The 12,876-nt window shown below is 35.8% G+C and overlaps 1 protein-coding gene across 1 annotated transcript in view; it reads right to left on the bottom strand.

The window, feature by feature from the left end:
* Positions 1-12,876, bottom strand: part of ADAMTS19 (ADAM metallopeptidase with thrombospondin type 1 motif 19) — a 281,951-nt gene that overhangs the window by 76,966 nt on the left and 192,109 nt on the right. Inside the window, exon 16 of the mRNA XM_060146233.1 lies at positions 9,707-9,787. Within this exon, the coding sequence (XP_060002216.1) occupies positions 9,707-9,787 (81 nt within the window). The remainder of the gene's footprint in view (positions 1-9,706; positions 9,788-12,876) is intronic.

The raw sequence follows: 12,876 nt of genomic DNA, 5'->3' as shown, positions 1-12,876 counted from the left end.
GAAGGGGAGATTATCCTGGATTACCCAAGTGGGCCTAAAATGCAATCATATGTAGCCTATAAGAGGTAGGAAGAGAGTGGTCTGAACACAGAAAAAGAAGAGAAGGCAGTGACACTAGGGAGGCAGATGTTGGAGTGTTGTGGTAACAAGCAGAAGAATGTTGGTAGCCACCAGAATCTGGAAGAGGCCAGGAATGGATGACACCCTAGGGACTCCAGAGAGAGCACAGCTTTGCAGACACCTTAATTTCTGGTCCAGTAAAACTGATCATGGCCTCCAGAACTGTGGTGTAATACATTCCTATTGTTTTATACCACCAGCTTTGTGGTAATCGTCACTACAGTCATAGGACACTAATACAGTGACATTTACTATAGTGGGGAAAACTAGGAAGAGGTTTCAGCACAGATAAAAATAAAGTTTTTGATTTAGGCATTATTTCTGAGGCACATATGAGAATCTGATAATTTACATCAAACAAAAATGTAAAGCAAAGGAGCCAAATGTGATTCCCTAGGGAGAGAGCAGAGCAGAGCAGAGCACAGGGTCCAGGCTTGAGCTCCACAGTATGGGAACACTGGGAAACCATGTAGAGATTGAGAGTCCAACACAAGAGGGCATTTGCTGTCCTTGATAAACATAGTTATTGTCAAGGAGAGACAAAAACAAGACAGGATTGGTTGAAGACCCTGGTTAGTAAGGAATTAGAGGGAGCATGGAGCTGTCAAATTTGTAAAAATGGTAGGTGTATTTAGGCACATTTGCTAGGGTATTAAAAATCAGAGCACAATGTGGAGTTTTGTAGAATTTGAGAAAACTCCATTTGAGACACCTATATTCCTTTCCAGCTTGGAAAAAAGAAAACATATTCCCAAATGTAATTGCCAACTGTCTACTATTAAACGAATGTATTAAAACTTTCTCAATTTTACACAGCACCTCCAAAAATGGGTATTAATCTGAATTTGGATATATGGGATGATTTACTTGCATTTAAAATGCATTTAAAAACCACAGCAGGTAAAAATAGATAAACTTTATATATTAATAATGACCGACTAATGGGTGTGTCACATGATAAAAAATTTCTTGGGTTTCCCTGGTGGTGCAGTGGTTAAGAATCCGCCTGCCAATGCAGGGGACATGGGTTCAATCCCTGGCCTGGGAAGATCCCGCATGCCGCAGAGCAACTAAGCCCGTGCACCACAACTACTAAGCCTGCGCTCTAGAGCCCACAAGACACAACTACTAAACCCACGTGCCACAGCTAGTGAAGCCTGTGCACCTAAAGCCCGTGCTCTGCAACAAGAGAAGCCACAACAATGAGAAGCCTGTGCACTGCAACGAAGAGTAGCCCCCACTCGCCGCAACTAGTGAAAGCTCGTGCACAGCGACGAAGACCCAACACAGCCAAAAAACAAACAAATAAATAAATAAATTTCTTGTATTGTTCCTTTCCTCAAATTTTCCTACTCCTAGAAAACAAACCCTAATGTGAACAATGATTTGATCCAAGTATAGACCATTTTTAATTTTACAGAGCAGAAACAATCATGTAACAACACTGGGTTATTTTTTCATGTACAAAGTGTTTCCCTATTGGGACATTATTTCTGAGTTGAGAAAGAATAAGGAGGAAATAATTTTGTTAAGAAGGAAAAAAAGACATAAAGGTTTTCTTTAAAGATAATATAAATACAGTGTTTATGGCTTTTGATCTGTTGAATGCAGAGAGACAGCCACAGAATTTTAAGGATGCTGGTCTTCACATCCCCCTTCCTTATCACCTGGGGAGGAGACAGAACAGTGTAAATTTAACACTGGCTTAAACAGCTACACATCTGCAGTGGACAGAAACTGAAGCTGAATTTCTTTCATAGGAGCCTGGGAATTATAGCCTATGTGTATAGCTGAATTTTGCTGAAGTAGTGAGTGCTGATTAAGGCAGTTAAATGAATAAAGGACATCATTAAGAGTGACCTTGTGGAAGACCTGTTAATGAGGCTAATTTTTTGATAAACAGATTTTTAGGTTGGAGACAAGACGGCTGAGTAGAACTAGAGTGCAACTCCTCTCAAGAAAACACAAAAGTCACAATAAACTGTTGAATAACCATTGACAAGAATGACGGGAATCTACCAAAAAAGATATTCTACATCTAAAGACAAAGAAGAAATCCCAGTGAGATGGGGGAGGACATGAGAAGCAAGAGGAACTACAACTCTGCAGCCTACGGAACAGAAATGACAATCACAGAAAGTTAGACAAATGAGACAACAAAGGAATATGTTCCAGACAAAAGAACAAGATAAAACCCCAGAAGAACAATGAAGTGAACTGGAGATAGGCAATCTACCCAAAAAATAATACAGAGTAATGATAGTAAAGATGATCCAAGATCTCGGAAAAAGAATGGAGGCACAGACTAAGAAGATACAACAAATGTTTAACAAAGAGCTAGAAGACATAAAGAATAAACAAACAGAAATGAACAATATAATAACTGACATGAAAAACACACTAGAAGGAATCAATAGCAGAATAAATAAGGCAGAAGAACGAATAAGTGAGCTGGAAGACAGAATGGTGGAAATCACTGCCGTGGAACAGAATAAAGAAAAAAGAATGAAAAGAAATGAAGACAGCCTAAGAGACCTCTGGGACAACATGAAACACACCAACATTTACATTATGTGGGTCCCAGAAGGACACAAGAGAGAGAAAGGACCTGAGAAAATATCTGAAGAGACAATAGCTGAAACTTCCTTAACATAGGAAAGGGAACAGTCACCCAAGTCCAAGAAGTGCAGAGTTCCATATAGGATAAACCCAAGGAGGAACACACTGAGATACATATTAAATTGATAAACATTAAAGACAAAGAGAAAATATTAAAAGCAACACTTGAAAAGCAACACATAAAATACAAGGGAATCCCCATAAGGTTATCAGCTGATTTTTCAGCAAAAACTCTGCAGGACAGAAGGGAGTGGCATGATATATTTAAAGTGATGAAAAGGAAAAACGTGCAACCAAGAATACTCTACCCAGCAAGGCTCTCATTCAGATTCAATGGAGAAATCAAAAGATTTCCAAACAAGTAAAAGCTAAGAGAATTTAGCACCAACAAATCAGCTTTACAGCAAATACTAAAGGAACTTCTCTAGGCAGAAAAGAAAAGGTCACAACTAGAAAGAAGAAAAACACGAACGGGAAAGCTTACAGGTAAAGGCAAACAGAGTAAAGGTAGGAAATCATCCACACACAAATATGATATCAAAACAAGCAACTGTGAGGAAAGTACCAATGCAGGATATTAGTAATGCATTTGAAAGTGAGACCAGCAACTTAAGACAATCTTGTCTATATACAGACTGCTATATCAAAAGCTCATGGTAACCATAAACCAAATATCTACAATAGCTATACACATAAAAAAGAAAAAGGAATCCAAACACAACACTAAAGATAGTCATCAAATAACAAGAGAAGATAATAAAAGAGGGATGGAAGAAAAAAGACCTACGAAAACAAATCCGAAACGATTAACAAAATGGCAATAAGAACATACATATTGATAATTACCTTAAATGTAAATGGATTAAATGCTCCAACCAAAAGACATAGAGTAGATGAATGGATATGAAAAGAAGATTCGTATATATGTTGTCTACAAGAGACCCACCTCAGATCTAGGGACACATACAGATTGAAAGTGAGAAGATGGAAAAAGGTATTCCATGCAAATGGAAATCAAAAGAAAGCTGGAGTGGTAATACTCATGTAAGACAAAAGAGACTTTAAAATAAAGGCTGTTAGATGAGACAAAGAAGGACACTACATAATGATTAAGGGATCAATCCAAGAAGAAGATATAACAATTGTAAATATATATACACCCAACACAGAAGCACCTCAATATATAAGGTAAATGCTAATAGCCATAAAAGGAGAAATTAACAGTAACACAATCATAGTGGGGGACTATAACACCCCACTTACATCAGTGCACAGATCTTCCAGACAGAAAATGAATAAGGACACATGGGCCTTAAATGACACATTAGACCTGATGGACTTAATTAATATTGATAGAACATTTTATCCAAAAGCAGCAGAATACACATTCTTTTCACATGCACATGGAACATTCCCCAGGATAGATCACATGCTGGACCATAAAGCAAGTCTCAATAAATTAAAAAAAACTGATATCATATTAAGCATCTTTTCTAAAAACAACACTATGAGATTAGAAATCAACTACAAGAAAAAAACTGCACAAAAACACAAACACATGGAGGCTAAACAATATGTTACTAAATAATTAATCAATCGCTGAAGAAATCAAAGAGGAAATCAAGAAATATCTAGAGACAAATGAAAACATGACGAAAAAAAACCTATGGGATGTGGCAAAAGCAGTTCTAAGAGGGAAGTTTATAACAATACAATCTTACCTCAGGTAACAAGAAAAATGACAAATAAACAACCTAACCTTACACTTAAAGCAACTGGAGAAAGAAGAACAAACAAAACCCAAAGTTAGTAGAAGGAAAGAAATCATAAAGATCAGAGTGGAAATAAATGGAATAGAGATGAAGAAAACAGTAGAAAAGATCAAAGAAACTAAAAGTTGGTTCATTGAAAAGATAAACAAAATTGATAAACCTTTAGGCAGACTCATCAAGAAAAAAGGAAGAAAGCCCAAATCAATAAAACTAGAAATGAAAAGGAAAAGTTACGACACCACAGAAATAAAAAAGGATCATAAGAGACTACTATAAGCAAGTATTTGCCAATAAAATGGACAACCTAGAAGAAATGGACAAATTCTTAGAAAGGTACAATCTCACAAGATGGAACCAGGAAGAAATAGAAAATAAGAACAGACCAATCACAAGTACGGAAACTGAAACTGTGATTAAAAAATTCCCAACAAACAAAAGTCCAGGACTTTTACTGGCTTTACAGGTAAATTCTATCAAACATTTAGAGAAGAGTTAACAACCATTGTTCTAAAACTATTCCAAAAAATTGCAGAGAAAGGAATACTCACAAACTCATTCTATGAGGCTGCCATCACACTGATACCAAAACCAGACAAAGATACCACAAAAAAAGAAAATTACAGATCAATATCATTGATGAACATAGACCCAAAAATATTAGCAAACCGAATCCAACAATACATTAAAAGGATCATACACCATGATTAAGTGGGATTATTCCAGGTATGCAAGGATTTTTCAGTCTCCACAAATCAATCAGTACGATACACGACATTAACAAATTGAAGAATAAAAACCATATGATCATCTCAATAGGTGCAGAAAAATCTTCTGACAAAGTTCAACACCCATTTATGATAAAAACTCTCCAGCAAGTGGGCATAGAGGGAACATTCCTCAACATAATAAAAGCCATATATGACAAACCCACAGCTAACATCATACTCTATGGTGAAAAGCTGAAAGTATTTCCTCTAAGAACAGGAACAAGACAAGGATGTGCACTCCTGCCACTTTTATTCAACATAGTTTTGGAAGTCCTACCCACGGCAATCAGAGGAAAAAAAGAGTAAAAGAAATCCAAATTGGAAAAGAAGTAAAATTGTCACTGTCTGAAGATGATATGGTACCATATATAGAAAATCCTAAAGATGCTACCAGAAACCTTCTAGAGCTCATCAATGAATGTGGTAAAGTTGCAGGACACAAAATTAATACACAGATTTCTGTTGCATTTCTATACAAAAACAATGAAATATCAGAAAGAGAAATTAAGGAAACAATGCCATTTACCATCACATCAAAAAGAAAAAAATACATAGGAATAAACCTACCTAAGGAGGCAAAAGACCCCTACTCTGAAAACTAAAAGACTTTGATGAAAGAAACAGAAGATGAGGCAAACAGATAGAAAGATATACCCTGTTCCTTGATTGGAAGAATCAATATTGTCAAAATGACTATATTACCCAAGGCAATCTATAGATTCAATGTAATCCCTATCAAATTCCCAATTACATTTTTCACAGAAGTAAAACAAAAAATTTAAAAATTTGTGTGGAAACACAAGATACCCCAAATAGCCAAAGCAATCTTGAGAAAGGAAAATGGAGCTGGAGGAACCAGGCTACCTGACTTCTGACTATACTACAAAGCTACAGTAACAGTTTTGTACTGGCACAAACACAGAAATATAGACAAATGGAACAGGATAGAAAACCCAGAAATAAACCCACACACCTATGGTCAATTAATCTATGACAAAGGGGGCAAGAATATACAATGGAGAAAAGACAGTCTCTTCAATAAGTGGTGCTGGGAAAACTAGACAGTTACATGTAAAAGAATGAAATTAGAACATTCTCTAACACCATAATACAAAAATAAACTCAAAATGGATTAAAGACCTATATGTAAGACTGCATATTATAAAATTCTTAGAGGAAAACATAGGCAGAATACACTTTGTCATAATTTGCAGCAATATCTTTTTGGATCCACCTCCTAGAGTAATGAAAATAAAAACAAAAATAAGCAAACAGGACCTAATTAAACTTAAAACCTTTTGCACAGCAAAGGAAACCATAAACAAGACAAAAAAACAACCCACAGGATGGGAGAAAATGTTTGCAATTGATGCAACTGACAAGAGATTAATCTCCAAAATATACAAACAGTTCACGCAACTCAATATGTAAAAAACAAACAACCCAATCCAAAAATGGGCCAAAGATCTAAATAGACATTTCTCCAAAGAAGACATACAGATGGTCAAAAGCACATGAAAAGATGCTTAACATCGCTAATTATTAGAGAAATGCAAATCAAAACTACAATGAGGTATCACCTCACACCGGTCAGAATGGTCCATCATCAAAAAGCTTACAAACAGTAAATGCTGGAGAGGGTGTGAAGAAAAGGGAACCTTTTTCTACACTGTTGGTGGGAATGTAAATTTGTACAGCCACTATGGAGAACATTATGGAGGTTCCTCAAAAAACTAAAAATAGAGCTACCATATGATCCAGCAATCCCACTCCTGGGCATATATCTGGAGAAAACCTTAATTCGAAAAGATACATGCACCCTAAATATTTATTGCAGTACTATTCACAATAGTGAAGCTATGGGAGCAGTGTACATGTCCATGAACAGATGAATGGATAAGGAAGATGCTGGTACATATATACAATGGAATATTACTCAGCCATAAAAACGAATAAAATAATTCTATGTGCAGCAACATAGATGGACCTAGAGATTATCATACTAAGTGATGTCAGAGAAAGACAAATATCATATCACTTACATGAGGAATCTAAACAAATGATACAAATGAATTTACTTACAAAACAGAAACAGACTCACAGACTTAGAAAACAAACTTATGGTTACCAAAGGGAAAAAAGGGCGAGGGTGTAAATTAGGAGGTTGGGATTAACATATACACACTACTATATATAAAATAGGAATCAACAAGGACCTACTGTATAGTATAGGGAACTCTACTCAATATTCTGTAATAACCTAAATAGGAAAAGAATCTGAAAAAGAACAGATATATGTATATGTATAACTGAATCACTTTGCTGTACACCTAAATCTAATACAACATTGTAAATCAAATATGCTCCAATATAAAATAAAAATATAAAAATAAAAAAATAATATAAATACAATGTTTAAATTCTGGGAGAATATTTAGTCTTTTTCCAGCATATCACATTACATACCTCTATCTGTGGATGCCATGACTATAAAAGATCATTTTACATGACTTAGTTTGAAATATTAATTTATAAGCAATATGTATTTTGACAACATAATATTTTCTTTCATATATTTAAAAATCATTAACTGGCCTAATTAAAATAGCTGATAGAATTTTTTTCCAGAAGTAGTACTTAAAGATTTAAAAAAACTTTCTCAAGGGCCCAATTAAATAAAATCATAAATGAAAAGAAAGTTACAATTAACACCAGAGAAATACAGAGGATCATAAGAGATTACTATGAATAATTATACATCAATAAATTGGACAACCTATAAACAATGAATAAATTCCTGGAAATGTGCAATCTCCCAAGACTGAATCAGGAAGAAATAGAAAGTATGAAAGACCAATTACCAGTAATGAAATTGATTCAGTAATCAAAAAACTCCCAATAAACAAAAGTCAAGGACCAGACAGCTCCACAGGTGAATCTACCAAACATTTAAAGAAGAGTTAATGTCTATCCTTCTCAAACTATTCCCCAAAACTGAAGAGAAAGGAACACTTTCAAATTCATTCTGTGAGGCCAGAATTGCCTTGATACCAAAACTAGACAGAGACACCAGAAGAAAAGAAAATTACAGGCCAATATCCCTGATGAATATAGATCTAAAACTCCTCAACAAAATATTAGAAAATCAAATTCAACAATACATTAAAAGGATATTACACCATGATTAAGTGAGGTTTATCCCAGAGTTGCAAGGATGGTTCATTATCCACAAATCAATGTGACACATCATGTAAACAAACTGAGGAATAAAAATCATATAATCATCTCAATAGGTGCAGAAAAAGCTTTTTACAAAATTCAACATTTATTTATGATAAAAAAAACTTTCAATGAAGTGGGTATAAAGGGAATATACCTCAACATAATAAAGGCCAGATATGACAACATCAACAGCCAACATCATACTCAATCGTAAATAGGTGAAAGCATTTCCTCTAGAATCAGGAATAAGATAAAGATGCCCACTCTCACCACTTCCATTCCATATAGTATTGGAAGTCCTAGCCATAGCAGTCAGACAAGAAAAACAAACAAAACAAACAGAAACTCTTAGATACAAAGGGGTGACTGCCAGAGAGAGAGGGCGGGGGGGTACATGAAATAGGTGAAGGGTAGTAAGAGGTAAAAACCTCCAGTAATGAAATTAGCAAGTCAAGGTCCTATCATACACAGCAAAAGGAATATGGTCAATAACATTGTAATAACTTCATTTGGGAACAGATGGTTACTAGACTTATGGTGGTGACCATTTCATAATGTATGCATATGTCAAAGCACTATGCAGTATACCTGAAACTACATAATAATGCAAGTCAACTTTTTCTATTAAAAATTTTTTAAAAAATACTTTCTTCATAAATGAGTACACCTGAAGTGAGGCAAAAGAGAGCATTGTCTTCCATTAAAAGGGGAAGTCCTTTTAGTACATAGAAATATTTTAAGAATCCCACAAGATTTCCAAATTATAGAGCAATCATTATATATATATATATATATATACACACACATTGATGTATGCATTTGCACATGCAGTAAACATGAATATGTATACATTTATGTTCATGAATATATGAAATAAATATATTTATTAAATATGTATATATATATATATGAAATAAAACATACCCAAATCCCCCAACGAGTGTTTGTTTCCCAACATGGACTAACATGAGGAAGTAATTTATAACACCCACCGCCACCAAACACAGAGACAACCAGATTGCTTTTGCTCCTGGGAAGCCCCTGGGAGGGAAGGAAAAAATTCCTACTTGATATGACAAGAGGTGCTTCCTGGGAAATTCAAACATGTAACTAGAAACACACTAAAGTCTTGGGCATAAGAGCACTCTCAGGGCAGGGCAGCTAAGCTTGGACTTGCATGGGCTCTGCGTCTGTAACACAGGTTACCTAAGTAGCTGTGTGCCGGCTTTTCCTCCACAATTTTGATTCTTCTTGCTCCAGCAGGTATCACCAACACTTCTACATAACCTGTAAGAATCAATAAAACATGAAATACATCTTGAGTTTTTTCTAATTCTTCTTTTCTTCATTGACTTGCCCTATCTCTCTTTTGGTTTTGGCTTTTGCTGTGATACTTCAATACCTATGTAAAGAAAAAAAATTATGTATAAAAGCTGTCATAAATTCAAGTGGAGAAGTTTCTTGGAAAAATGTTGAGAATACAACACTATCAAGAGCAAGTAGGTGACTGTAAAGCTCCCTGACAGCTTATGAATTATGAGGTGAGAAAAAAGCACAACAGGACAGCCTGGTTAGAAACACAGTGAATCTTGGAACAGAGCAAACAGCCTTAAGTTCTGCTCATGGAACTCCTTTAAGTTAGAAAGTGGGTGGAAGGAGCAAACACAGCTGGAGAGCATACAGATGGCGGATGTCTGGTCCCTGAAGTTGTTGAGTATAGGACAAGAGAGACCAAGCCCTCTCTGGAAGATTAGCCAAGGGTTTTGAATCTGGGGCTGGAGAGAAGTGTAATAAGGCCACACCAAGCAATCTGGTGTCACCCTGGAAGGTGTCAGACGGCTAGGAGCAAGATACAATTAGGTGTTTCTTAGGAAATATTCTTCAGCAGTGGTTAGGAATGTAATGCCTGAAGTGAAATAAGACGGTAAGATAAAGCTGGATAGAAGAGAAAGTGTGCATAAAAAGTCAAAATCAAGACTTCATTTGGTACAGAAAAGACAGCAGATGCCAACTTTTGGCTTAATAGTTATGCTTTAAAATTATAGTAAAATAACATTTAATAGTCTTCTTAGTACTTCTGTGTAGCTACATACAGCCCTGATAAAAGTCTAATTTCAAAGCTACGTTAAAAAGGTATAACAGCTAATCCCAGAGTTGTCTCCTGTTGATCAATAATTCAAATTCCTGAAACTGTTGACAGTTATTTGGTGTTTACCAAAAGGTAACAGACACCCCACCTGGTGGTAGTGTCCGGGATTAGAGGTCTGTGCTTTTCAAATCAACATTTCCATTAGCAAATAATACTTACTCAATTTAACCATTTTTAGTAACACCAAATCATACAAGCACTTCCACTTTGTTATATGAACACAATATGCAGCAATGAAAATGGAAACAAATGTTTACTGTCTATTGGTATATTGAAGTAAGGTAAGAAGGTCTGTGTACTCAATGAGCTTATAATTGAATCAAGACAAGGCACAAATATCTTACATAAAAACGACTTAAATAAAACTTCCAAATTTATGTTAAAAAGATCATATTCAAAATAGTTTAATTCCCTACTGAAGAATGTAAATCAATGTTGTTTAAACTGTCCCCCTTCTCTGATCACGTCAATACTCAAAAGTTTCGCTGCTATTTTAACTCACAGAAGTGGGATTTTTTTCCTTTTTTTCTTTTAAGTGGTTATATACATTACTTATGTTTGAGAAACACTGGCATCAGCAGGAGTCACAATGATTCAGAGGAGAGAACATTTCATATAGTCAAGGAAAGCTTCATAAAGAAGCAGATAGATTAACTGTCTTTGAAGAACGTATAGAATTTGGATATACAGGTGACCCTTGAACAATGCAGGGGTTAAGGGCACTGATCTTCCATGCAGTAAAAAATCTGAGTATAATAAATAGTGCACCCTCTGTATCCGTGGTTCTACATCCGTGGATTCAAACAACTGCAGGTCGTGTGGTACTATAGTATTTACTATTTTTAAAAATCCACATATAAGTGGACCAATGCAGTTCAAACCTTTGTTATTTAAGAGTCAACTACATACAGAAAAAGAATGAGTTCACTGAATGTAAAGAAAAGTAACATAGTAAGTGGTATTTTTAGGACCACAGAAATATAATAATTCTGACAGAATGAGAAGGTGTAAGAACTTGGCTATATTAGGAGAGTTTAAATGCATGCCCAGGACACTGAATTTATCCATTTGAAGCTACTGAACATTCTACAGCAAGGAATGTGGTAGTTAGATACCAGCTTGGAGAGGCTTTATCTGACAGCAGTATGCAAGATGCCCAGCGATATAGTTGTAGATAACAGTGTCAGGAGGCTAATGTAAAAATCCAGGAGTGCTAGAGGCTAAGGTAGAAAAACCAGAAGGCATAGTAAAGAAAACAAATTCTGAATTTGAGAACCAATAGAAAGTGGGGAAATAAACATTGAACACAATTCTTCATTATTATGTGCAAATGCAGCCATCGTTTATAGGAACATGGAAGTCAAGTTTGGGCAATAATCTGATGTTTGGCTTTGCAATTTTTTTTTAACAAAACAGTATAACACACTAGTAAAAATATCCAGTAAGAACTCTGGAACTTCTGCAACTCCAGGAAAAGGTCAGCCTGTTGAAGTACCTTTGTGAGGCAGTAATTTAAGCCATGAGAGTTAACGGAGAAAACTGAGAGACAGGAGAAGTCAAGGATGCAACCTCGGTGACAGTTATGTTTTTTTTTTTTAATTTGTTTATTTAATTTATTTATTTTTGGCTGCATTGGGTCTTCATTGCTGTGTGCGGGCTTTCTCTAGCTGCAGCAAGTGGGGGCCACTCTTTGTTGCGGTGTGTGGGCTTCTCACTGTGGTGGCTTCTCCTGTTGCAGAGCATGGACTCTAGGCACGCAGGCTCAGTAGTTGTGGCTTGCGGGCTCTAGAGCACAGGCTCAGTAGTTGTGGTGCATGGGCTTAGCTGCTCCACAGGATGTGGGATTTTCCTGGACCAGGGCTCAAACCCATATCTCCTGCATTGGCAGGCAGATTCTTAACCACTGTGCCACCAGGGAAGCCCTATGGTTTTTAACAGAGAGACTGAAAAAAAAAATTAGGAAAGAATACAGAGAAGGAATAATCATGATAGGTAGAGATCTGGCTATTTTGATGTAGTAGGATCTTATGAATTCGAATATTTTAAAAAGAATTGTTGGTGCAAAAAGCTGTACAGACATCAAAGAGAAAGGTGACCAAGGAGAGCCCATTGGATGTCACAATCAAGAGGTAACTGTTCATCTCTGAGCAAATAAATTTAGTAATGTGTTTGGAGAAGATGATAAGTTTCAGGATGTTGAAAAAGAAGAGTAGATAGAGAAAAGTAG

Source organism: Lagenorhynchus albirostris, chromosome 3, assembly GCF_949774975.1.
Source record: "Lagenorhynchus albirostris chromosome 3, mLagAlb1.1, whole genome shotgun sequence".
NCBI classification, from domain to species: Eukaryota; Metazoa; Chordata; class Mammalia; order Artiodactyla; family Delphinidae; genus Lagenorhynchus; species Lagenorhynchus albirostris.
This window is presented reverse-complemented; position numbering and strand designations above follow the sequence as displayed.